The 26,182-nt window shown below is 28.5% G+C and overlaps 5 protein-coding genes across 5 annotated transcripts; all 5 read right to left on the minus strand.

The window, feature by feature from the left end:
• Positions 1 to 607: 607 nt before the first annotated feature.
• Positions 608 to 2,521, minus strand: LOC145842312 (nuclear RNA export factor 1-like). The gene is made up of 3 exons (XM_082949737.1): positions 2,487 to 2,521; positions 1,731 to 2,201; positions 608 to 1,601 (listed from the first exon to the last, which is right to left on the minus strand). The coding sequence occupies exons 1-3, from the start codon at positions 2,519 to 2,521 to the stop codon at positions 608 to 610; spliced, it is 1,500 nt and encodes a 499-aa protein (XP_082805863.1).
• Positions 2,522 to 5,765: 3,244 nt separating this feature from the next.
• LOC145842313 (nuclear RNA export factor 1-like) lies at positions 5,766 to 7,679 on the minus strand. Its single transcript, XM_082949738.1, has 3 exons — positions 7,645 to 7,679; positions 6,889 to 7,359; positions 5,766 to 6,759 (listed from the first exon to the last, which is right to left on the minus strand). Exons 1-3 carry the CDS (start codon positions 7,677 to 7,679, stop codon positions 5,766 to 5,768), a joined length of 1,500 nt encoding a protein of 499 aa, XP_082805864.1.
• Positions 7,680 to 10,922: 3,243 nt separating this feature from the next.
• Positions 10,923 to 12,836, minus strand: LOC145842314 (nuclear RNA export factor 1-like). Its single transcript, XM_082949739.1, has 3 exons — positions 12,802 to 12,836; positions 11,974 to 12,516; positions 10,923 to 11,916 (listed from the first exon to the last, which is right to left on the minus strand). Exons 1-3 carry the CDS (start codon positions 12,834 to 12,836, stop codon positions 10,923 to 10,925), a joined length of 1,572 nt encoding a protein of 523 aa, XP_082805865.1.
• A 3,244-nt stretch (positions 12,837 to 16,080) lies between these two features.
• LOC145842316 (nuclear RNA export factor 1-like) lies at positions 16,081 to 17,994 on the minus strand. Its single transcript, XM_082949741.1, has 3 exons — positions 17,960 to 17,994; positions 17,204 to 17,674; positions 16,081 to 17,074 (listed from the first exon to the last, which is right to left on the minus strand). Exons 1-3 carry the CDS (start codon positions 17,992 to 17,994, stop codon positions 16,081 to 16,083), a joined length of 1,500 nt encoding a protein of 499 aa, XP_082805867.1.
• Positions 17,995 to 21,237: 3,243 nt separating this feature from the next.
• LOC145842317 (nuclear RNA export factor 1-like) lies at positions 21,238 to 23,151 on the minus strand. The gene is made up of 3 exons (XM_082949742.1): positions 23,117 to 23,151; positions 22,361 to 22,831; positions 21,238 to 22,231 (listed from the first exon to the last, which is right to left on the minus strand). The coding sequence occupies exons 1-3, from the start codon at positions 23,149 to 23,151 to the stop codon at positions 21,238 to 21,240; spliced, it is 1,500 nt and encodes a 499-aa protein (XP_082805868.1).
• Positions 23,152 to 26,182: the final 3,031 nt, after the last annotated feature.

Genomic DNA, 26,182 nt, shown 5'->3' on the forward strand with positions numbered 1-26,182 from the left:
TTTCAAACATGACCAATGGGATTTATCAGTGCAAACACTTTTATTTCTTAAAATATTAGACTGTAGTCTAAATTAAACTATTTATCTATAATAATAATAAACTGAAAGTATCCAAACGAAAGTATGATATTTAAAATGATTGAGTTACAGTAAAGCCTTATGTTTTATATTATATGACCTTGATGTTTTAATGCAAATGAAATAGTTTTGGAGTAGGCAATCTAAGTATTATTTTTATATAAAATAGTTCATTTATTGTAATTTATTTCTATTGTATTAGATATTATTTTATGATAATTAATACTAAACATCAATTTCTTTGCATAAAAAACTCTTCTATCAAAGGTTTTCGCATTCTTTTCTGCGGATATATCAGTGAAAACTTTTATTTTACTTAGACCATTTTTTAGCTTATACTTATTGATAATATCAAAACTTATTTTTTTTTAATTAAAATTTATTAAAATTGTAAAAGAAAACAACAACAAATAAAAGAGCTCAATTAAAAATTTGTTAAAATCAAGGGAAAAAATAACAAGAAAAGAAGCTTTTAGTTAAGATCGATAGTTCGTTTTAGCTTCTTTGTTTTTATTTTGTTAACAGTATTTTAGAATTGATATGCTTCAAGCGGTATGTGGTTGTTTTTGTGCAGTTCCATAAAATTTCTTCCGGCTTTATCATAATCCCACCCGTTGTTGTGCAGACATTCGTGCGAATATTTCTCGTTCATTCCTGAGTCTTTCATGAAAGTTTTCAACATCTCCGTTCGCACGTCACACGGCGGTCGTGGCAACTGGTTGATTGCGGCCACCTTGGTGGCGTTTTCTTTCTTTTCGGCGACCGATTGGTTCCTGATATGGAGCATGTCGCTCAGTATTGTAAATTTAATTTCAGCGGAAATTGCGCAGGATATGCTTCTGGTGAAGGCGCGAACTTTACCACCGGCTTCTTCAAAAGTGCCGCTGATAACGTAACTGATGAACTCACTAGAGCAGAACGTGACATCACAAACAAAGCTGTCCATGATGTGTTTTGATAAGGGTAGCTTGCGCAACGCTTTCACAATTTCCTCTCTCCCAAAGTAATACTTTTTGGAATCGGACTTATTACAACCGACTCTGACTTTCTGTCGGTTGTTTGGTGTGCACTCCTTGCACACTTCCAAGTATTTTTTCATTGTAGAATCTTTATCATTGCTAGAAATTGTCAAGCTAAACTGTGAATCTTTACAGTAAAAGTTGCTTGCATCATCTGAGGTTTTTACTTTGTCAAGGCAACTGAATAAGTTTTTGACATGATTGATGAACACTTCTTTTGCACTATCAGAAAGCAGCATAAAGTTGCTTCCCATAGTTTTTGGTATTTCATACTCTGCAACATCTATTTTAACTGGAGGCTCATAACCTCTGCAGTTAAGTTTGATCAAGTCTGGAAAAAGTTTCCGCCAGTTGCTTATATCATTTACAGTTGCATCTTGACTGCTATCGTATAACTTAAGCTCAATTAAATTCCAATCTCTTAATGCTTTCAAATCTTTTACAATTTTAATGTGATTTTCAGCAACTGAGAGACGGTTAATATTGGGAAACATATCAATGAGGCTGTTTTTGAGAAAGCCAATTGATTTATAACTTAAGTTATTTTTTTCTAAATTTAATGTTGTGATTCTTTTATTTTGATCACTTCCTCTGAACAGCGAATCTAATGTTTTTACAATAATTGTAAAATACTCGCTTCTATGCAATTTAATTCTGATACCTTGCTTCTTCAGAGTTTTGTCAAAGCTGAGACCGCTCAAGTCAAGAACGCCTTGTTCTAAATAGACCCGGCTTTTGATGCACTGCTTAATGCTTTCTAGTTGCTCGTCACGGTAAACATCAGACTTTGCTGTGTACCTAACTACTTTCAGCATATCATCACCGAAACTGCTGGTAAGTTGACGGTTGCAACTCAACAGCGCATCTGCTTTGCCTTTTCCAAGCACATAGAAACTAGCATCACCGTTGAAAACGTGATACTGCCTGTATTCTATGGGAGCATCAATAATTTTACTCATTTTTTCAATCAATTGAGTTTCAACTTCATCTGCGCCTCGAAATACTTTTATTTGGTACCAGGCGTTTTCTACATCAACTTTTGACTTATTGATGTTGTTGAAGTTGTTTTTGATTGCGGCAGGAGATATTTTGATATTTTCTCTCCTGTCAATTTTAAACTTTCTTATTATTGATCCTCTGTTTCGGCTCAACGGGTCACTGTGAAATTTAATACATTAAAGTTTTGTTTTACAAGGTAGTAAAACCTTGTACTCATAACCAAAACCTTGTACTCAAAACAATTGAATTTTTATTCAATATTATATTTTGATAAATGTTTTAGTTATTTTTATTATTAGTCTTAAGAGTTTACGTATAATAAAAAAGTACAAAAACTTAATATTTCAATTATACGAAAAATAAGTTTAAAAAAAACAAACAACAACTTACAATTTCTTTTTGTGAGCGTATAAGTCTCCCTTCATAATGACACAACCGTCATTATCTATATCATTATTATTTTGTGGTCGTCGTTTTCCAAGGCGGTCATAAACTGTTTTCCTTTAAAATAGTTTTTGTTTAACAATTTAAAAGTTTCATTATCAAATCGAAAAAATATACCATTCATGAGGAACGGTCTATAAAGCGTTACAAACAATTTATAAAACCTGAGTTACTGTAGTCTCAAATTTAAATATAAAATAGAATATCATAAGTATAGTATTGAGAAAAACAAACTACTGTTGAATAAATAATTTAAAAACATTGCGATTCAATATTTGTATTCAAGCTAACTTTGTAAATAACCAACTTTCAATTTCATTTTTAAATAACTCAACTTAATTCTATTTAAACTAGTTGTTTATTAAAACCTTTGTTTTCCTAGACGACCCTTGACTTTGTAACATTTCATTTTGTTTTTGTAACGTTTTCTACCACTTTTGTACGATGTAGAACATTTTTCTAATGTCTTAGGTTCGTAACAATCTCCGTGATCAACATGATGTAATGAGATGTTAAGTCTTTCATCATGATCATTGTTTTTTTTATGAGATTCTGAAAAATAGTTTGTTTCGACGTTTAGCTAATTTACATGACTAAAAATATTATAAAAACACATTTACCTAGGTAACTTAAAAACTTATATAACTTAATAACGGTAAGAAAAAACATCTTAATAATTTTATAAGAACACTGTAAACATTACCTCTGCTTTTAGGTGGTTTATATAATTGAATACTTTTCTTTTGAACTGTAATGTTTTTCATTTTTGACAGTAAATCTTCCATATTTGTCATTATTTATTTGCGTTATATGTTACTAAGCTGTTCTGAAAATACGCCACTAGTTAGTTTAAGTACAGTCATCTATTCATTTTTCTAAAATACATATATTAAATAAAAATTAGAGACATGTATCATAAAACCATTTTTGTTGTGCAAAAAAGTAAAACATGTTTCAGCTAATACTTATCAACTACTTTTGTTAGCAACTAATTATATCATAAACGTTAATTAAGTAGCTTTAGGTTTTATCAGAGTAAGATAAAAAGTAAGATCAATTAAGTAAGATCAAAAGTTTAAAATTACATAATTAATTTGTGTTAATGTAATTATAAACTGTTAATAACTGTTAAAAACTGTTAAAATAACGAGTAAATTCAGTTTGAAACTTGCTTTGTTATATTTTAAATCCCACAATACTAACTATAAGTAACAAATATAGTTTTATAATTTTTAAAACAATTGTAGTTATAACATTAAACTTTAAAATTATTTAAGTTAAAAGAAGCATAATTAACTTAAGCTTTTAACACAAACTAAATTTTACATAAATTATTATTTGGTGTGCTGCTATAATTAGACTGAATATCTGATGCAATACTACTCTAAAATACTAATTTACAAGTATGATTTAGTTATAAGTACTAAATTATAATTTAAATGTCCTTTCTCGAGAATTTTCTTAAACCTGTCGTCTCAATAACTATAGGTTTTTATATTTACTTATAAACAACTTTGTCATATTAATCTTACATTATATTATAATTATATTTTTTCTAACTATTTTATCAAAGTCATCAAGTGATATCTATCACTTAATACAATACACTTTTAGCTAGCTTTAATTCTAACCTAATCATAATGTAAACTAAAAACAAACAAAAAGTGCCTTGGTTTGTTAACAAAATTAAACTTGTCTGACTTTTTTTGCTTAACTTTTAATAAACAATGAGTTTTTATAAACTTTCATGTATTATTTTTTTCAAAGGTAAAACTATTTTGTTATTGTACTAGCCAAATCATATCTATTTATTTTTAGATACTAAAGTATAATAAAAACATGGTCAACTTTAGAACTTGAACAAACAATTTTTCATATAAAATAACAATATTAAACTTTAAGACTATTTCAGCTAGTAAAAAACTAATTTACGTAAGCTTCCGTACAAACTAAAACTTACATGTTGCTCTCATGACTGCTAAACTCAAATGAAAAAAATTTGATAAGTTCAACTATTTATACAAAAACTGCGCCAACTAGTGGCAATTGCGTCAGTATTCGAATATGGCCATTTTTTTGTCTGGCACCAGTACTCAGGGTTAAAACAATAAATAATGCAAGTAACTTCTAGCAACGTTCTGACTTTTTTTGCTTAACTTTTAATAAACAATAAGTTTTTATAAATTTTCATGTATTATTTTTTTCAAAGGTAAAACTATTTTTTTATTGTACTAGCCAAATCATATCTATTTATTTTTAGATACTAAAGTATAATAAAAACATGGTCAACTTTAGAACTTGAACAAACAATTTTTTATACAATTAACAATATTGAACGTACGAAAAAAAAAGCGCTCAAATATTTGGTCCTAGGACCTGATGTACGAAAAAACCTTTCGGTTATTGAGTCATACACCAGGATACAGTTTAATGTCATGTCCAGGACAGAATACTAAACTTAACTAACTAAATATAACTATTTAAGCTAGTACAAAACTAATTTGCATAAGCTTTTGCACAAATATCGAAAGCCGTCCTCTAGTTTTTGTTTAATTTTATACATGTCAGTCTTATATTCAATAAAAAACTAAATTTTGCCAAATCTCGGTTCAGTTTATTTTCAAACATGACCAATGGGATTTATCAGTGCAAACACTTTTATTTCTTAAAATATTAGACTGTAGTCTAAATTAAACTATTTATCTATAATAATAATAAACTGAAAGTATCCAAACGAAAGTATGATATTTAAAATGATTGAGTTACAGTAAAGCCTTATGTTTTATATTATATGACCTTGATGTTTTAATGCAAATGAAATAGTTTTGGAGTAGGCAATCTAAGTATTATTTTTATATAAAATAGTTCATTTATTGTAATTTATTTCTATTGTATTAGATATTATTTTATGATAATTAATACTAAACATCAATTTCTTTGCATAAAAAACTCTTCTATCAAAGGTTTTCGCATTCTTTTCTGCGGATATATCAGTGAAAACTTTTATTTTACTTAGACCATTTTTTAGCTTATACTTATTGATAATATCAAAACTTTTTTTTTTTTAATTAAAATTTATTAAAATTGTAAAAGAAAACAACAACAAATAAAAGAGCTCAATTAAAAATTTGTTAAAATCAAGGGAAAAAATAACAAGAAAAGAAGCTTTTAGTTAAGATCGATAGTTCGTTTTAGCTTCTTTGTTTTTATTTTGTTAACAGTATTTTAGAATTGATATGCTTCAAGCGGTATGTGGTTGTTTTTGTGCAGTTCCATAAAATTTCTTCCGGCTTTATCATAATCCCACCCGTTGTTGTGCAGACATTCGTGCGAATATTTCTCGTTCATTCCTGAGTCTTTCATGAAAGTTTTCAACATCTCCGTTCGCACGTCACACGGCGGTCGTGGCAACTGGTTGATTGCGGCCACCTTGGTGGCGTTTTCTTTCTTTTCGGCGACCGATTGGTTCCTGATATGGAGCATGTCGCTCAGTATTGTAAATTTAATTTCAGCGGAAATTGCGCAGGATATGCTTCTGGTGAAGGCGCGAACTTTACCACCGGCTTCTTCAAAAGTGCCGCTGATAACGTAACTGATGAACTCACTAGAGCAGAACGTGACATCACAAACAAAGCTGTCCATGATGTGTTTTGATAAGGGTAGCTTGCGCAACGCTTTCACAATTTCCTCTCTCCCAAAGTAATACTTTTTGGAATCGGACTTATTACAACCGACTCTGACTTTCTGTCGGTTGTTTGGTGTGCACTCCTTGCACACTTCCAAGTATTTTTTCATTGTAGAATCTTTATCATTGCTAGAAATTGTCAAGCTAAACTGTGAATCTTTACAGTAAAAGTTGCTTGCATCATCTGAGGTTTTTACTTTGTCAAGGCAACTGAATAAGTTTTTGACATGATTGATGAACACTTCTTTTGCACTATCAGAAAGCAGCATAAAGTTGCTTCCCATAGTTTTTGGTATTTCATACTCTGCAACATCTATTTTAACTGGAGGCTCATAACCTCTGCAGTTAAGTTTGATCAAGTCTGGAAAAAGTTTCCGCCAGTTGCTTATATCATTTACAGTTGCATCTTGACTGCTATCGTATAACTTAAGCTCAATTAAATTCCAATCTCTTAATGCTTTCAAATCTTTTACAATTTTAATGTGATTTTCAGCAACTGAGAGACGGTTAATATTGGGAAACATATCAATGAGGCTGTTTTTGAGAAAGCCAATTGATTTATAACTTAAGTTATTTTTTTCTAAATTTAATGTTGTGATTCTTTTATTTTGATCACTTCCTCTGAACAGCGAATCTAATGTTTTTACAATAATTGTAAAATACTCGCTTCTATGCAATTTAATTCTGATACCTTGCTTCTTCAGAGTTTTGTCAAAGCTGAGACCGCTCAAGTCAAGAACGCCTTGTTCTAAATAGACCCGGCTTTTGATGCACTGCTTAATGCTTTCTAGTTGCTCGTCACGGTAAACATCAGACTTTGCTGTGTACCTAACTACTTTCAGCATATCATCACCGAAACTGCTGGTAAATTGACGGTTGCAACTCAACAGCGCATCTGCTTTGCCTTTTCCAAGCACATAGAAACTAGCATCACCGTTGAAAACGTGATACTGCCTGTATTCTATGGGAGCATCAATAATTTTACTCATTTTTTCAATCAATTGAGTTTCAACTTCATCTGCGCCTCGAAATACTTTTATTTGGTACCAGGCGTTTTCTACATCAACTTTTGACTTATTGATGTTGTTGAAGTTGTTTTTGATTGCGGCAGGAGATATTTTGATATTTTCTCTCCTGTCAATTTTAAACTTTCTTATTATTGATCCTCTGTTTCGGCTCAACGGGTCACTGTGAAATTTAATACATTAAAGTTTTGTTTTACAAGGTAGTAAAACCTTGTACTCATAACCAAAACCTTGTACTCAAAACAATTGAATTTTTATTCAATATTATATTTTGATAAATGTTTTAGTTATTTTTATTATTAGTCTTAAGAGTTTACGTATAATAAAAAAGTACAAAAACTTAATATTTCAATTATACGAAAAATAAGTTTAAAAAAAACAAACAACAACTTACAATTTCTTTTTGTGAGCGTATAAGTCTCCCTTCATAATGACACAACCGTCATTATCTATATCATTATTATTTTGTGGTCGTCGTTTTCCAAGGCGGTCATAAACTGTTTTCCTTTAAAATAGTTTTTGTTTAACAATTTAAAAGTTTCATTATCAAATCGAAAAAATATACCATTCATGAGGAACGGTCTATAAAGCGTTACAAACAATTTATAAAACCTGAGTTACTGTAGTCTCAAATTTAAATATAAAATAGAATATCATAAGTATAGTATTGAGAAAAACAAACTACTGTTGAATAAATAATTTAAAAACATTGCGATTCAATATTTGTATTCAAGCTAACTTTGTAAATAACCAACTTTCAATTTCATTTTTAAATAACTCAACTTAATTCTATTTAAACTAGTTGTTTATTAAAACCTTTGTTTTCCTAGACGACCCTTGACTTTGTAACATTTCATTTTGTTTTTGTAACGTTTTCTACCACTTTTGTACGATGTAGAACATTTTTCTAATGTCTTAGGTTCGTAACAATCTCCGTGATCAACATGATGTAATGAGATGTTAAGTCTTTCATCATGATCATTGTTTTTTTTATGAGATTCTGAAAAATAGTTTGTTTCGACGTTTAGCTAATTTACATGACTAAAAATATTATAAAAACACATTTACCTAGGTAACTTAAAAACTTATATAACTTAATAACGGTAAGAAAAAACATCTTAATAATTTTATAAGAACACTGTAAACATTACCTCTGCTTTTAGGTGGTTTATATAATTGAATACTTTTCTTTTGAACTGTAATGTTTTTCATTTTTGACAGTAAATCTTCCATATTTGTCATTATTTATTTGCGTTATATGTTACTAAGCTGTTCTGAAAATACGCCACTAGTTAGTTTAAGTACAGTCATCTATTCATTTTTCTAAAATACATATATTAAATAAAAATTAGAGACATGTATCATAAAACCATTTTTGTTGTGCAAAAAAGTAAAACATGTTTCAGCTAATACTTATCAACTACTTTTGTTAGCAACTAATTATATCATAAACGTTAATTAAGTAGCTTTAGGTTTTATCAGAGTAAGATAAAAAGTAAGATCAATTAAGTAAGATCAAAAGTTTAAAATTACATAATTAATTTGTGTTAATGTAATTATAAACTGTTAATAACTGTTAAAAACTGTTAAAATAACGAGTAAATTCAGTTTGAAACTTGCTTTGTTATATTTTAAATCCCACAATACTAACTATAAGTAACAAATATAGTTTTATAATTTTTAAAACAATTGTAGTTATAACATTAAACTTTAAAATTATTTAAGTTAAAAGAAGCATAATTAACTTAAGCTTTTAACACAAACTAAATTTTACATAAATTATTATTTGGTGTGCTGCTATAATTAGACTGAATATCTGATGCAATACTACTCTAAAATACTAATTTACAAGTATGATTTAGTTATAAGTACTAAATTATAATTTAAATGTCCTTTCTCGAGAATTTTCTTAAACCTGTCGTCTCAATAACTATAGGTTTTTATATTTACTTATAAACAACTTTGTCATATTAATCTTACATTATATTATAATTATATTTTTTCTAACTATTTTATCAAAGTCATCAAGTGATATCTATCACTTAATACAATACACTTTTAGCTAGCTTTAATTCTAACCTAATCATAATGTAAACTAAAAACAAACAAAAAGTGCCTTGGTTTGTTAACAAAATTAAACTTGTCTGACTTTTTTTGCTTAACTTTTAATAAACAATGAGTTTTTATAAACTTTCATGTATTATTTTTTTCAAAGGTAAAACTATTTTGTTATTGTACTAGCCAAATCATATCTATTTATTTTTAGATACTAAAGTATAATAAAAACATGGTCAACTTTAGAACTTGAACAAACAATTTTTCATATAAAATAACAATATTAAACTTTAAGACTATTTCAGCTAGTAAAAAACTAATTTACGTAAGCTTCCGTACAAACTAAAACTTACATGTTGTTCTCATGACTGCTAAACTCAAATGAAAAAAATTGATAAGTTCAACTATTTATACAAAAACTGCGCCAACTAGTGGCAATTGCGTCAGTATTCGAATATGGCCATTTTTTTGTCTGGCACCAGTACTCAGGGTTAAAACAATAAATAATGCAAGTAACTTCTAGCAACGTTCTGACTTTTTTTGCTTAACTTTTAATAAACAATAAGTTTTTATAAATTTTCATGTATTATTTTTTTCAAAGGTAAAACTATTTTTTTATTGTACTAGCCAAATCATATCTATTTATTTTTAGATACTAAAGTATAATAAAAACATGGTCAACTTTAGAACTTGAACAAACAATTTTTTATACAATTAACAATATTGAACGTACGAAAAAAAAAGCGCTCAAATATTTGGTCCTAGGACCTGATGTACGAAAAAACCTTTCGGTTATTGAGTCATACACCAGGATACAGTTTAATGTCATGTCCAGGACAGAATACTAAACTTAACTAACTAAATATAACTATTTAAGCTAGTACAAAACTAATTTGCATAAGCTTTTGCACAAATATCGAAAGCCGTCCTCTAGTTTTTGTTTAATTTTATACATGTCAGTCTTATATTCAATAAAAAACTAAATTTTGCCAAATCTCGGTTCAGTTTATTTTCAAACATGACCAATGGGATTTATCAGTGCAAACACTTTTATTTCTTAAAATATTAGACTGTAGTCTAAATTAAACTATTTATCTATAATAATAATAAACTGAAAGTATCCAAACGAAAGTATGATATTTAAAATGATTGAGTTACAGTAAAGCCTTATGTTTTATATTATATGACCTTGATGTTTTAATGCAAATGAAATAGTTTTGGAGTAGGCAATCTAAGTATTATTTTTATATAAAATAGTTCATTTATTGTAATTTATTTCTATTGTATTAGATATTATTTTATGATAATTAATACTAAACATCAATTTCTTTGCATAAAAAACTCTTCTATCAAAGGTTTTCGCATTCTTTTCTGCGGATATATCAGTGAAAACTTTTATTTTACTTAGACCATTTTTTAGCTTATACTTATTGATAATATAAAAACTTATTTTTTTTTAATTAAAATTTATTAAAATTGTAAAAGAAAACAACAACAAATAAAAGAGCTCAATTAAAAATTTGTTAAAATCAAGGGAAAAAATAACAAGAAAAGAAGCTTTTAGTTAAGATCGATAGTTCGTTTTAGCTTCTTTGTTTTTATTTTGTTAACAGTATTTTAGAATTGATATGCTTCAAGCGGTATGTGGTTGTTTTTGTGCAGTTCCATAAAATTTCTTCCGGCTTTATCATAATCCCACCCGTTGTTGTGCAGACATTCGTGCGAATATTTCTCGTTCATTCCTGAGTCTTTCATGAAAGTTTTCAACATCTCCGTTCGCACGTCACACGGCGGTCGTGGCAACTGGTTGATTGCGGCCACCTTGGTGGCGTTTTCTTTCTTTTCGGCGACCGATTGGTTCCTGATATGGAGCATGTCGCTCAGTATTGTAAATTTAATTTCAGCGGAAATTGCGCAGGATATGCTTCTGGTGAAGGCGCGAACTTTACCACCGGCTTCTTCAAAAGTGCCGCTGATAACGTAACTGATGAACTCACTAGAGCAGAACGTGACATCACAAACAAAGCTGTCCATGATGTGTTTTGATAAGGGTAGCTTGCGCAACGCTTTCACAATTTCCTCTCTCCCAAAGTAATACTTTTTGGAATCGGACTTATTACAACCGACTCTGACTTTCTGTCGGTTGTTTGGTGTGCACTCCTTGCACACTTCCAAGTATTTTTTCATTGTAGAATCTTTATCATTGCTAGAAATTGTCAAGCTAAACTGTGAATCTTTACAGTAAAAGTTGCTTGCATCATCTGAGGTTTTTACTTTGTCAAGGCAACTGAATAAGTTTTTGACATGATTGATGAACACTTCTTTTGCACTATCAGAAAGCAGCATAAAGTTGCTTCCCATAGTTTTTGGTATTTCATACTCTGCAACATCTATTTTAACTGGAGGCTCATAACCTCTGCAGTTAAGTTTGATCAAGTCTGGAAAAAGTTTCCGCCAGTTGCTTATATCATTTACAGTTGCATCTTGACTGCTATCGTATAACTTAAGCTCAATTAAATTCCAATCTCTTAATGCTTTCAAATCTTTTACAATTTTAATGTGATTTTCAGCAACTGAGAGACGGTTAATATTGGGAAACATATCAATGAGGCTGTTTTTGAGAAAGCCAATTGATTTATAACTTAAGTTATTTTTTTCTAAATTTAACGTTGTGATTCTTTTATTTTGATCACTTCCTCTGAACAGCGAATCTAATGTTTTTACAATAATTGTAAAATACTCGCTTCTATGCAATTTAATTCTGATACCTTGCTTCTTCAGAGTTTTGTCAAAGCTGAGACCGCTCAAGTCAAGAACGCCTTGTTCTAAATAGACCCGGCTTTTGATGCACTGCTTAATGCTTTCTAGTTGCTCGTCACGGTAAACATCAGACTTTGCTGTGTACCTAACTACTTTCAGCATATCATCACCGAAACTGCTGGTAAGTTGACGGTTGCAACTCAACAGCGCATCTGCTTTGCCTTTTCCAAGCACATAGAAACTAGCATCACCGTTGAAAACGTGATACTGCCTGTATTCTATGGGAGCATCAATAATTTTACTCATTTTTTCAATCAATTGAGTTTCAACTTCATCTGCGCCTCGAAATACTTTTATTTGGTACCAGGCGTTTTCTACATCAACTTTTGACTTATTGATGTTGTTGAAGTTGTTTTTGATTGCGGCAGGAGATATTTTGATATTTTCTCTCCTGTCAATTTTAAACTTTCTTATTATTGATCCTCTGTTTCGGCTCAACGGGTCACTGTGAAATTTAATACATTAAAGTTTTGTTTTACAAGGTAGTAAAACCTTGTACTCATAACCAAAACCTTGTACTCAAAACAATTGAATTTTTATTCAATATTATATTTTGATAAATGTTTTAGTTATTTTTATTATTAGTCTTAAGAGTTTACGTATAATAAAAAAGTACAAAAACTTAATATTTCAATTATACGAAAAATAAGTTTAAAAAAAACAAACAACAACTTACAATTTCTTTTTGTGAGCGTATAAGTCTCCCTTCATAATGACACAACCGTCATTATCTATATCATTATTATTTTGTGGTCGTCGTTTTCCAAGGCGGTCATAAACTGTTTTCCTTTAAAATAGTTTTTGTTTAACAATTTAAAAGTTTCATTATCAAATCGAAAAAATATACCATTCATGAGGAACGGTCTATAAAGCGTTACAAACAATTTATAAAACCTGAGTTACTGTAGTCTCAAATTTAAATATAAAATAGAATATCATAAGTATAGTATTGAGAAAAACAAACTACTGTTGAATAAATAATTTAAAAACATTGCGATTCAATATTTGTATTCAAGCTAACTTTGTAAATAACCAACTTTCAATTTCATTTTTAAATAACTCAACTTAATTCTATTTAAACTAGTTGTTTATTAAAACCTTTGTTTTCCTAGACGACCCTTGACTTTGTAACATTTCATTTTGTTTTTGTAACGTTTTCTACCACTTTTGTACGATGTAGAACATTTTTCTAATGTCTTAGGTTCGTAACAATCTCCGTGATCAACATGATGTAATGAGATGTTAAGTCTTTCATCATGATCATTGTTTTTTTTATGAGATTCTGAAAAATAGTTTGTTTCGACGTTTAGCTAATTTACATGACTAAAAATATTATAAAAACACATTTACCTAGGTAACTTAAAAACTTATATAACTTAATAACGGTAAGAAAAAACATCTTAATAATTTTATAAGAACACTGTAAACATTACCTCTGCTTTTAGGTGGTTTATATAATTGAATACTTTTCTTTTGAACTGTAATGTTTTTCATTTTTGACAGTAAATCTTCCATATTTGTCATTATTTATTTGCGTTATATGTTACTAAGCTGTTCTGAAAATACGCCACTAGTTAGTTTAAGTACAGTCATCTATTCATTTTTCTAAAATACATATATTAAATAAAAATTAGAGACATGTATCATAAAACCATTTTTGTTGTGCAAAAAAGTAAAACATGTTTCAGCTAATACTTATCAACTACTTTTGTTAGCAACTAATTATATCATAAACGTTAATTAAGTAGCTTTAGGTTTTATCAGAGTAAGATAAAAAGTAAGATCAATTAAGTAAGATCAAAAGTTTAAAATTACATAATTAATTTGTGTTAATGTAATTATAAACTGTTAATAACTGTTAAAAACTGTTAAAATAACGAGTAAATTCAGTTTGAAACTTGCTTTGTTATATTTTAAATCCCACAATACTAACTATAAGTAACAAATATAGTTTTATAATTTTTAAAACAATTGTAGTTATAACATTAAACTTTAAAATTATTTAAGTTAAAAGAAGCATAATTAACTTAAGCTTTTAACACAAACTAAATTTTACATAAATTATTATTTGGTGTGCTGCTATAATTAGACTGAATATCTGATGCAATACTACTCTAAAATACTAATTTACAAGTATGATTTAGTTATAAGTACTAAATTATAATTTAAATGTCCTTTCTCGAGAATTTTCTTAAACCTGTCGTCTCAATAACTATAGGTTTTTATATTTACTTATAAACAACTTTGTCATATTAATCTTACATTATATTATAATTATATTTTTTCTAACTATTTTATCAAAGTCATCAAGTGATATCTATCACTTAATACAATACACTTTTAGCTAGCTTTAATTCTAACCTAATCATAATGTAAACTAAAAACAAACAAAAAGTGCCTTGGTTTGTTAACAAAATTAAACTTGTCTGACTTTTTTTGCTTAACTTTTAATAAACAATGAGTTTTTATAAACTTTCATGTATTATTTTTTTCAAAGGTAAAACTATTTTGTTATTGTACTAGCCAAATCATATCTATTTATTTTTAGATACTAAAGTATAATAAAAACATGGTCAACTTTAGAACTTGAACAAACAATTTTTCATATAAAATAACAATATTAAACTTTAAGACTATTTCAGCTAGTAAAAAACTAATTTACGTAAGCTTCCGTACAAACTAAAACTTACATGTTGCTCTCATGACTGCTAAACTCAAATGAAAAAAATTTGATAAGTTCAACTATTTATACAAAAACTGCGCCAACTAGTGGCAATTGCGTCAGTATTCGAATATGGCCATTTTTTTGTCTGGCACCAGTACTCAGGGTTAAAACAATAAATAATGCAAGTAACTTCTAGCAACGTTCTGACTTTTTTTGCTTAACTTTTAATAAACAATAAGTTTTTATAAATTTTCATGTATTATTTTTTTCAAAGGTAAAACTATTTTTTTATTGTACTAGCCAAATCATATCTATTTATTTTTAGATACTAAAGTATAATAAAAACATGGTCAACTTTAGAACTTGAACAAACAATTTTTTATACAATTAACAATATTGAACGTACGAAAAAAAAAGCGCTCAAATATTTGGTCCTAGGACCTGATGTACGAAAAAACCTTTCGGTTATTGAGTCATACACCAGGATACAGTTTAATGTCATGTCCAGGACAGAATACTAAACTTAACTAACTAAATATAACTATTTAAGCTAGTACAAAACTAATTTGCATAAGCTTTTGCACAAATATCGAAAGCCGTCCTCTAGTTTTTGTTTAATTTTATACATGTCAGTCTTATATTCAATAAAAAACTAAATTTTGCCAAATCTCGGTTCAGTTTATTTTCAAACATGACCAATGGGATTTATCAGTGCAAACACTTTTATTTCTTAAAATATTAGACTGTAGTCTAAATTAAACTATTTATCTATAATAATAATAAACTGAAAGTATCCAAACGAAAGTATGATATTTAAAATGATTGAGTTACAGTAAAGCCTTATGTTTTATATTATATGACCTTGATGTTTTAATGCAAATGAAATAGTTTTGGAGTAGGCAATCTAAGTATTATTTTTATATAAAATAGTTCATTTATTGTAATTTATTTCTATTGTATTAGATATTATTTTATGATAATTAATACTAAACATCAATTTCTTTGCATAAAAAACTCTTCTATCAAAGGTTTTCGCATTCTTTTCTGCGGATATATCAGTGAAAACTTTTATTTTACTTAGACCATTTTTTAGCTTATACTTATTGATAATATCAAAACTTATTTTTTTTTAATTAAAATTTATTAAAATTGTAAAAGAAAACAACAACAAATAAAAGAGCTCAATTAAAAATTTGTTAAAATCAAGGGAAAAAATAACAAGAAAAGAAGCTTTTAGTTAAGATCGATAGTTCGTTTTAGCTTCTTTGTTTTTATTTTGTTAACAGTATTTTAGAATTGATATGCTTCAAGCGGTATGTGGTTGTTTTTGTGCAGTTCCATAAAATTTCTTCCGGCTTTATCATAATCCCACCCGTTGTTGTGCAGACATTCGTGCGAATATTTCTCGTTCATTCCTGAGTCTTTCATGAAAGTTTTCAACATCTCCGTTCGCACGTCACACGGCGGTCGTGGCAACTGGTTGATTGCGGCCACCTTGGTGGCGTTTTCTTTCTTTTCGGCGACCGATTGGTTCCTGATATGGAGCATGTCGCTCAGTATTGTAAATTTAATTTCAGCGGAAATTGCGCAGGATATGCTTCTGGTGAAGGCGCGAACTTTACCACCGGCTTCTTCAAAAGTGCCGCTGATAACGTAACTGATGAACTCACTAGAGCAGAACGTGACATCACAAACAAAGCTGTCCATGATGTGTTTTGATAAGGGTAGCTTGCGCAACGCTTTCACAATTTCCTCTCTCCCAAAGTAATACTTTTTGGAATCGGACTTATTACAACCGACTCTGACTTTCTGTCGGTTGTTTGGTGTGCACTCCTTGCACACTTCCAAGTATTTTTTCATTGTAGAATCTTTATCATTGCTAGAAATTGTCAAGCTAAACTGTGAATCTTTACAGTAAAAGTTGCTTGCATCATCTGAGGTTTTTACTTTGTCAAGGCAACTGAATAAGTTTTTGACATGATTGATGAACACTTCTTTTGCACTATCAGAAAGCAGCATAAAGTTGCTTCCCATAGTTTTTGGTATTTCATACTCTGCAACATCTATTTTAACTGGAGGCTCATAACCTCTGCAGTTAAGTTTGATCAAGTCTGGAAAAAGTTTCCGCCAGTTGCTTATATCATTTACAGTTGCATCTTGACTGCTATCGTATAACTTAAGCTCAATTAAATTCCAATCTCTTAATGCTTTCAAATCTTTTACAATTTTAATGTGATTTTCAGCAACTGAGAGACGGTTAATATTGGGAAACATATCAATGAGGCTGTTTTTGAGAAAGCCAATTGATTTATAACTTAAGTTATTTTTTTCTAAATTTAATGTTGTGATTCTTTTATTTTGATCACTTCCTCTGAACAGCGAATCTAATGTTTTTACAATAATTGTAAAATACTCGCTTCTATGCAATTTAATTCTGATACCTTGCTTCTTCAGAGTTTTGTCAAAGCTGAGACCGCTCAAGTCAAGAACGCCTTGTTCTAAATAGACCCGGCTTTTGATGCACTGCTTAATGCTTTCTAGTTGCTCGTCACGGTAAACATCAGACTTTGCTGTGTACCTAACTACTTTCAGCATATCATCACCGAAACTGCTGGTAAGTTGACGGTTGCAACTCAACAGCGCATCTGCTTTGCCTTTTCCAAGCACATAGAAACTAGCATCACCGTTGAAAACGTGATACTGCCTGTATTCTATGGGAGCATCAATAATTTTACTCATTTTTTCAATCAATTGAGTTTCAACTTCATCTGCGCCTCGAAATACTTTTATTTGGTACCAGGCGTTTTCTACATCAGCTTTTGACTTATTGATGTTGTTGAAGTTGTTTTTGATTGCGGCAGGAGATATTTTGATATTTTCTCTCCTGTCAATTTTAAACTTTCTTATTATTGATCCTCTGTTTCGGCTCAACGGGTCACTGTGAAATTTAATACATTAAAGTTTTGTTTTACAAGGTAGTAAAACCTTGTACTCATAACCAAAACCTTGTACTCAAAACAATTGAATTTTTATTCAATATTATATTTTGATAAATGTTTTAGTTATTTTTATTATTAGTCTTAAGAGTTTACGTATAATAAAAAAGTACAAAAACTTAATATTTCAATTATACGAAAAATAAGTTTAAAAAAAACAAACAACAACTTACAATTTCTTTTTGTGAGCGTATAAGTCTCCCTTCATAATGACACAACCGTCATTATCTATATCATTATTATTTTGTGGTCGTCGTTTTCCAAGGCGGTCATAAACTGTTTTCCTTTAAAATAGTTTTTGTTTAACAATTTAAAAGTTTCATTATCAAATCGAAAAAATATACCATTCATGAGGAACGGTCTATAAAGCGTTACAAACAATTTATAAAACCTGAGTTACTGTAGTCTCAAATTTAAATATAAAATAGAATATCATAAGTATAGTATTGAGAAAAACAAACTACTGTTGAATAAATAATTTAAAAACATTGCGATTCAATATTTGTATTCAAGCTAACTTTGTAAATAACCAACTTTCAATTTCATTTTTAAATAACTCAACTTAATTCTATTTAAACTAGTTGTTAATTAAAACCTTTGTTTTCCTAGACGACCCTTGACTTTGTAACATTTCATTTTGTTTTTGTAACGTTTTCTACCACTTTTGTACGATGTAGAACATTTTTCTAATGTCTTAGGTTCGTAACAATCTCCGTGATCAACATGATGTAATGAGATGTTAAGTCTTTCATCATGATCATTGTTTTTTTTATGAGATTCTGAAAAATAGTTTGTTTCGACGTTTAGCTAATTTACATGACTAAAAATATTATAAAAACACATTTACCTAGGTAACTTAAAAACTTATATAACTTAATAACGGTAAGAAAAAACATCTTAATAATTTTATAAGAACACTGTAAACATTACCTCTGCTTTTAGGTGGTTTATATAATTGAATACTTTTCTTTTGAACTGTAATGTTTTTCATTTTTGACAGTAAATCTTCCATATTTGTCATTATTTATTTGCGTTATATGTTACTAAGCTGTTCTGAAAATACGCCACTAGTTAGTTTAAGTACAGTCATCTATTCATTTTTCTAAAATACATATATTAAATAAAAATTAGAGACATGTATCATAAAACCATTTTTGTTGTGCAAAAAAGTAAAACATGTTTCAGCTAATACTTATCAACTACTTTTGTTAGCAACTAATTATATCATAAACGTTAATTAAGTAGCTTTAGGTTTTATCAGAGTAAGATAAAAAGTAAGATCAATTAAGTAAGATCAAAAGTTTAAAATTACATAATTAATTTGTGTTAATGTAATTATAAACTGTTAATAACTGTTAAAAACTGTTAAAATAACGAGTAAATTCAGTTTGAAACTTGCTTTGTTATATTTTAAATCCCACAATACTAACTATAAGTAACAAATATAGTTTTATAATTTTTAAAACAATTGTAGTTATAACATTAAACTTTAAAATTATTTAAGTTAAAAGAAGCATAATTAACTTAAGCTTTTAACACAAACTAAATTTTACATAAATTATTATTTGGTGTGCTGCTATAATTAGACTGAATATCTGATGCAATACTACTCTAAAATACTAATTTACAAGTATGATTTAGTTATAAGTACTAAATTATAATTTAAATGTCCTTTCTCGAGAATTTTCTTAAACCTGTCGTCTCAATAACTATAGGTTTTTATATTTACTTATAAACAACTTTGTCATATTAATCTTACATTATATTATAATTATATTTTTTCTAACTATTTTATCAAAGTCATCAAGTGATATCTATCACTTAATACAATACACTTTTAGCTAGCTTTAATTCTAACCTAATCATAATGTAAACTAAAAACAAACAAAAAGTGCCTTGGTTTGTTAACAAAATTAAACTTGTCTGACTTTTTTTGCTTAACTTTTAATAAACAATGAGTTTTTATAAACTTTCATGTATTATTTTTTTCAAAGGTAAAACTATTTTGTTATTGTACTAGCCAAATCATATCTATTTATTTTTAGATACTAAAGTATAATAAAAACATGGTCAACTTTAGAACTTGAACAAACAATTTTTCATATAAAATAACAATATTAAACTTTAAGACTATTTCAGCTAGTAAAAAACTAATTTACGTAAGCTTCCGTACAAACTAAAACTTACATGTTGTTCTCATGACTGCTAAACTCAAATGAAAAAAATTGATAAGTTCAACTATTTATACAAAAACTGCGCCAACTAGTGGCAATTGCGTCAGTATTCGAATATGGCCATTTTTTTGTCTGGCACCAGTACTCAGGGTTAAAACAATAAATAATGCAAGTAACTTCTAGCAACGTTCTGACTTTTTTTGCTTAACTTTTAATAAACAATAAGTTTTTATAAATTTTCATGTATTATTTTTTTCAAAGGTAAAACTATTTTTTTATTGTACTAGCCAAATCATATCTATTTATTTTTAGATACTAAAGTATAATAAAAACATGGTCAACTTTAGAACTTGAACAAACAATTTTTTATACAATTAACAATATTGAACGTACGAAAAAAAAAGCGCTCAAATATTTGGTCCTAGGACCTGATGTACGAAAAAACCTTTCGGTTATTGAGTCATACACCAGGATACAGTTTAATGTCATGTCCAGGACAGAATACTAAACTTAACTAACTAAATATAACTATTTAAGCTAGTACAAAACTAATTTGCATAAGCTTTTGCACAAATATCGAAAGCCGTCCTCTAGTTTTTGTTTAATTTTATACATGTCAGTCTTATATTCAATAAAAAACTAAATTTTGCCAAATCTCGGTTCAGTTTATTTTCAAACATGACCAATGGGATTTATCAGTGCAAACACTTTTATTTCTTAAAATATTAGACTGTAGTCTAAATTAAACTATTTATCTATAATAATAATAAACTGAAAGTATCCAAACGAAAGTATGATATTTAAAATGATTGAGTTACAGTAAAGCCTTATGTTTTATATTATATGACCTTGATGTTTTAATGCAAATGAAATAGTTTTGGAGTAGGCAATCTAAGTATTATTTTTATATAAAATAGTTCATTTATTGTAATTTATTTCTATTGTATTAGATATTATTTTATTATAATTAATACTAAACATCAATTTCTTTGCATAAAAAACTCTTCTATCAAAGGTTTTCGCATTCTTTTCTGCGGATATATCAGTGAAAACTTTTATTTTACTTAGACCATTTTTTAGCTTATACTTATTGATAATATCAAAACTTATTTTTTTTTAATTAAAATTTATTAAAATTGTAAAAGAAAACAACAACAAATAAAAGAGCTCAATTAAAAATTTGTTAAAATCAAGGGAAAAAATAACAAGAAAAGAAGCTTTTAGTTAAGATCGATAGTTCGTTTTAGCTTCTTTGTTTTTATTTTGTTAACAGTATTTTAGAATTGATATGCTTCAAGCGGTATGTGGTTGTTTTTGTGCAGTTCCATAAAATTTCTTCCGGCTTTATCATAATCCCACCCGTTGTTGTGCAGACATTCGTGCGAATATTTCTCGTTCATTCCTGAGTCTTTCATGAAAGTTTTCAACATCTCCGTTCGCACGTCACACGGCGGTCGTGGCAACTGGTTGATTGCGGCCACCTTGGTGGCGTTTTCTTTCTTTTCGGCGACCGATTGGTTCCTGATATGGAGCATGTCGCTCAGTATTGTAAATTTAATTTCAGCGGAAATTGCGCAGGATATGCTTCTGGTGAAGGCGCGAACTTTACCACCGGCTTCTTCAAAAGTGCCGCTGATAACGTAACTGATGAACTCACTAGAGCAGAACGTGACATCACAAACAAAGCTGTCCATGATGTGTTTTGATAAGGGTAGCTTGCGCAACGCTTTCACAATTTCCTCTCTCCCAAAGTAATACTTTTTGGAATCGGACTTATTACAACCGACTCTGACTTTCTGTCGGTTGTTTGGTGTGCACTCCTTGCACACTTCCAAGTATTTTTTCATTGTAGAATCTTTATCATTGCTAGAAATTGTCAAGCTAAACTGTGAATCTTTACAGTAAAAGTTGCTTGCATCATCTGAGGTTTTTACTTTGTCAAGGCAACTGAATAAGTTTTTGACATGATTGATGAACACTTCTTTTGCACTATCAGAAAGCAGCATAAAGTTGCTTCCCATAGTTTTTGGTATTTCATACTCTGCAACATCTATTTTAACTGGAGGCTCATAACCTCTGCAGTTAAGTTTGATCAAGTCTGGAAAAAGTTTCCGCCAGTTGCTTATATCATTTACAGTTGCATCTTGACTGCTATCGTATAACTTAAGCTCAATTAAATTCCAATCTCTTAATGCTTTCAAATCTTTTACAATTTTAATGTGATTTTCAGCAACTGAGAGACGGTTAATATTGGGAAACATATCAATGAGGCTGTTTTTGAGAAAGCCAATTGATTTATAACTTAAGTTATTTTTTTCTAAATTTAATGTTGTGATTCTTTTATTTTGATCACTTCCTCTGAACAGCGAATCTAATGTTTTTACAATAATTGTAAAATACTCGCTTCTATGCAATTTAATTCTGATACCTTGCTTCTTCAGAGTTTTGTCAAAGCTGAGACCGCTCAAGTCAAGAACGCCTTGTTCTAAATAGACCCGGCTTTTGATGCACTGCTTAATGCTTTCTAGTTGCTCGTCACGGTAAACATCAGACTTTGCTGTGTACCTAACTACTTTCAGCATATCATCACCGAAACTGCTGGTAAGTTGACGGTTGCAACTCAACAGCGCATCTGCTTTGCCTTTTCCAAGCACATAGAAACTAGCATCACCGTTGAAAACGTGATACTGCCTGTATTCTATGGGAGCATCAATAATTTTACTCATTTTTTCAATCAATTGAGTTTCAACTTCATCTGCGCCTCGAAATACTTTTATTTGGTACCAGGCGTTTTCTACATCAGCTTTTGACTTATTGATGTTGTTGAAGTTGTTTTTGATTGCGGCAGGAGATATTTTGATATTTTCTCTCCTGTCAATTTTAAACTTTCTTATTATTGATCCTCTGTTTCGGCTCAACGGGTCACTGTGAAATTTAATACATTAAAGTTTTGTTTTACAAGGTAGTAAAACCTTGTACTCATAACCAAAACCTTGTACTCAAAACAATTGAATTTTTATTCAATATTATATTTTGATAAATGTTTTAGTTATTTTTATTATTAGTCTTAAGAGTTTACGTATAATAAAAAAGTACAAAAACTTAATATTTCAATTATACGAAAAATAAGTTTAAAAAAAACAAACAACAACTTACAATTTCTTTTTGTGAGCGTATAAGTCTCCCTTCATAATGACACAACCGTCATTATCTATATCATTATTATTTTGTGGTCGTCGTTTTCCAAGGCGGTCATAAACTGTTTTCCTTTAAAATAGTTTTTGTTTAACAATTTAAAAGTTTCATTATCAAATCGAAAAAATATACCATTCATGAGGAACGGTCTATAAAGCGTTACAAACAATTTATAAAACCTGAGTTACTGTAGTCTCAAATTTAAATATAAAATAGAATATCATAAGTATAGTATTGAGAAAAACAAACTACTGTTGAATAAATAATTTAAAAACATTGCGATTCAATATTTGTATTCAAGCTAACTTTGTAAATAACCAACTTTCAATTTCATTTTTAAATAACTCAACTTAATTCTATTTAAACTAGTTGTTAATTAAAACCTATGTTTTCCTAGACGACCCTTGACTTTGTAACATTTCATTTTGTTTTTGTAACGTTTTCTACCACTTTTGTACGATGTAGAACATTTTTCTAATGTCTTAGGTTCGTAACAATCTCCGTGATCAACATGATGTAATGAGATGTTAAGTCTTTCATCATGATCATTGTTTTTTTTATGAGATTCTGAAAAATAGTTTGTTTCGACGTTTAGCTAATTTACATGACTAAAAATATTATAAAAACACATTTACCTAGGTAACTTAAAAACTTATATAACTTAATAACGGTAAGAAAAAACATCTTAATAATTTTATAAGAACACTGTAAACATTACCTCTGCTTTTAGGTGGTTTATATAATTGAATACTTTTCTTTTGAACTGTAATGTTTTTCATTTTTGACAGTAAATCTTCCATATTTGTCATTATTTATTTGCGTTATATGTTACTAAGCTGTTCTGAAAATACGCCACTAGTTAGTTTAAGTACAGTCATCTATTCATTTTTCTAAAATACATATATTAAATAAAAATTAGAGACATGTATCATAAAACCATTTTTGTTGTGCAAAAAAGTAAAACATGTTTCAGCTAATACTTATCAACTACTTTTGTTAGCAACTAATTATATCATAAACGTTAATTAAGTAGCTTTAGGTTTTATCAGAGTAAGATAAAAAGTAAGATCAATTAAGTAAGATCAAAAGTTTAAAATTACATAATTAATTTGTGTTAATGTAATTATAAACTGTTAATAACTGTTAAAAACTGTTAAAATAACGAGTAAATTCAGTTTGAAACTTGCTTTGTTATATTTTAAATCCCACAATACTAACTATAAGTAACAAATATAGTTTTATAATTTTTAAAACAATTGTAGTTATAACATTAAACTTTAAAATTATTTAAGTTAAAAGAAGCATAATTAACTTAAGCTTTTAACACAAACTAAATTTTACATAAATTATTATTTGGTGTGCTGCTATAATTAGACTGAATATCTGATGCAATACTACTCTAAAATACTAATTTACAAGTATGATTTAGTTATAAGTACTAAATTATAATTTAAATGTCCTTTCTCGAGAATTTTCTTAAACCTGTCGTCTCAATAACTATAGGTTTTTATATTTACTTATAAACAACTTTGTCATATTAATCTTACATTATATTATAATTATATTTTTTCTAACTATTTTATCAAAGTCATCAAGTGATATCTATCACTTAATACAATACACTTTTAGCTAGCTTTAATTCTAACCTAATCATAATGTAAACTAAAAACAAACAAAAAGTGCCTTGGTTTGTTAACAAAATTAAACTTGTCTGACTTTTTTTGCTTAACTTTTAATAAACAATGAGTTTTTATAAACTTTCATGTATTATTTTTTTCAAAGGTAAAACTATTTTGTTATTGTACTAGCCAAATCATATCTATTTATTTTTAGATACTAAAGTATAATAAAAACATGGTCAACTTTAGAACTTGAACAAACAATTTTTCATATAAAATAACAATATTAAACTTTAAGACTATTTCAGCTAGTAAAAAACTAATTTACGTAAGCTTCCGTACAAACTAAAACTTACATGTTGCTCTCATGACTGCTAAACTCAAATGAAAAAAATTTGATAAGTTCAACTATTTATACAAAAACTGCGCCAACTAGTGGCAATTGCGTCAGTATTCGAATATGGCCATTTTTTTGTCTGGCACCAGTACTCAGGGTTAAAACAATAAATAATGCAAGTAACTTCTAGCAACGTTCTGACTTTTTTTGCTTAACTTTTAATAAACAATAAGTTTTTATAAATTTTCATGTATTATTTTTTTCAAAGGTAAAACTATTTTTTTATTGTACTAGCCAAATCATATCTATTTATTTTTAGATACTAAAGTATAATAAAAACATGGTCAACTTTAGAACTTGAACAAACAATTTTTTATACAATTAACAATATTGAACGTACGAAAAAAAAAGCGCTCAAATATTTGGTCCTAGGACCTGATGTACGAAAAAACCTTTCGGTTATTGAGTCATACACCAGGATACAGTTTAATGTCATGTCCAGGACAGAATACTAAACTTAACTAACTAAATATAACTATTTAAGCTAGTACAAAACTAATTTGCATAAGCTTTTGCACAAATATCGAAAGCCGTCCTCTAGTTTTTGTTTAATTTTATACATGTCAGTCTTATATTCAATAAAAAACTAAATTTTGCCAAATCTCGGTTCAGTTTATTTTCAAACATGACCAATGGGATTTATCAGTGCAAACACTTTTATTTCTTAAAATATTAGACTGTAGTCTAAATTAAACTATTTATCTATAATAATAATAAACTGAAAGTATCCAAACGAAAGTATGATATTTAAAATGATTGAGTTACAGTAAAGCCTTATGTTTTATATTATATGACCTTGATGTTTTAATGCAAATGAAATAGTTTTGGAGTAGGCAATCTAAGTATTATTTTTATATAAAATAGTTCATTTATTGTAATTTATTTCTATTGTATTAGATATTATTTTATGATAATTAATACTAAACATCAATTTCTTTGCATAAAAAACTCTTCTATCAAAGGTTTTCGCATTCTTTTCTGCGGATATATCAGTGAAAACTTTTATTTTAC

Source organism: Thalia democratica, chromosome 8 (genome assembly GCF_965202585.1).
Source record: "Thalia democratica chromosome 8, ktThaDemo2.hap1.1, whole genome shotgun sequence".
NCBI lineage: Eukaryota > Metazoa > Chordata > Thaliacea > Salpida > Salpidae > Thalia > Thalia democratica.

Excerpts from the sequence above, each read along its gene's own strand:
- LOC145842317 (XM_082949742.1), bottom strand. The coding sequence starts at position 23,151 with ATGAAGGGAGACTTATACGCTCACAAAAAGAAATT. Across the intron at positions 22,832-23,116 it reads TACGCTCACAAAAAGAAATT|GAGAGAAAATATCAAAATAT; the intron begins GTAAGTTGTTGT and ends TAAAATTGACAG. Across the intron at positions 22,232-22,360 it reads ATTAAATTGCATAGAAGCGA|CCTCATTGATATGTTTCCCA; the intron begins GTATTTTACAAT and ends TCTCAAAAACAG.
- LOC145842314 (XM_082949739.1), bottom strand. The coding sequence starts at position 12,836 with ATGAAGGGAGACTTATACGCTCACAAAAAGAAATT. Across the intron at positions 12,517-12,801 it reads TACGCTCACAAAAAGAAATT|GAGAGAAAATATCAAAATAT; the intron begins GTAAGTTGTTGT and ends TAAAATTGACAG. Across the intron at positions 11,917-11,973 it reads CAAAATAAAAGAATCACAAC|CCTCATTGATATGTTTCCCA; the intron begins GTTAAATTTAGA and ends TCTCAAAAACAG.
- LOC145842312 (XM_082949737.1), bottom strand. The coding sequence starts at position 2,521 with ATGAAGGGAGACTTATACGCTCACAAAAAGAAATT. Across the intron at positions 2,202-2,486 it reads TACGCTCACAAAAAGAAATT|GAGAGAAAATATCAAAATAT; the intron begins GTAAGTTGTTGT and ends TAAAATTGACAG. Across the intron at positions 1,602-1,730 it reads ATTAAATTGCATAGAAGCGA|CCTCATTGATATGTTTCCCA; the intron begins GTATTTTACAAT and ends TCTCAAAAACAG.
- LOC145842316 (XM_082949741.1), bottom strand. The coding sequence starts at position 17,994 with ATGAAGGGAGACTTATACGCTCACAAAAAGAAATT. Across the intron at positions 17,675-17,959 it reads TACGCTCACAAAAAGAAATT|GAGAGAAAATATCAAAATAT; the intron begins GTAAGTTGTTGT and ends TAAAATTGACAG. Across the intron at positions 17,075-17,203 it reads ATTAAATTGCATAGAAGCGA|CCTCATTGATATGTTTCCCA; the intron begins GTATTTTACAAT and ends TCTCAAAAACAG.
- LOC145842313 (XM_082949738.1), bottom strand. The coding sequence starts at position 7,679 with ATGAAGGGAGACTTATACGCTCACAAAAAGAAATT. Across the intron at positions 7,360-7,644 it reads TACGCTCACAAAAAGAAATT|GAGAGAAAATATCAAAATAT; the intron begins GTAAGTTGTTGT and ends TAAAATTGACAG. Across the intron at positions 6,760-6,888 it reads ATTAAATTGCATAGAAGCGA|CCTCATTGATATGTTTCCCA; the intron begins GTATTTTACAAT and ends TCTCAAAAACAG.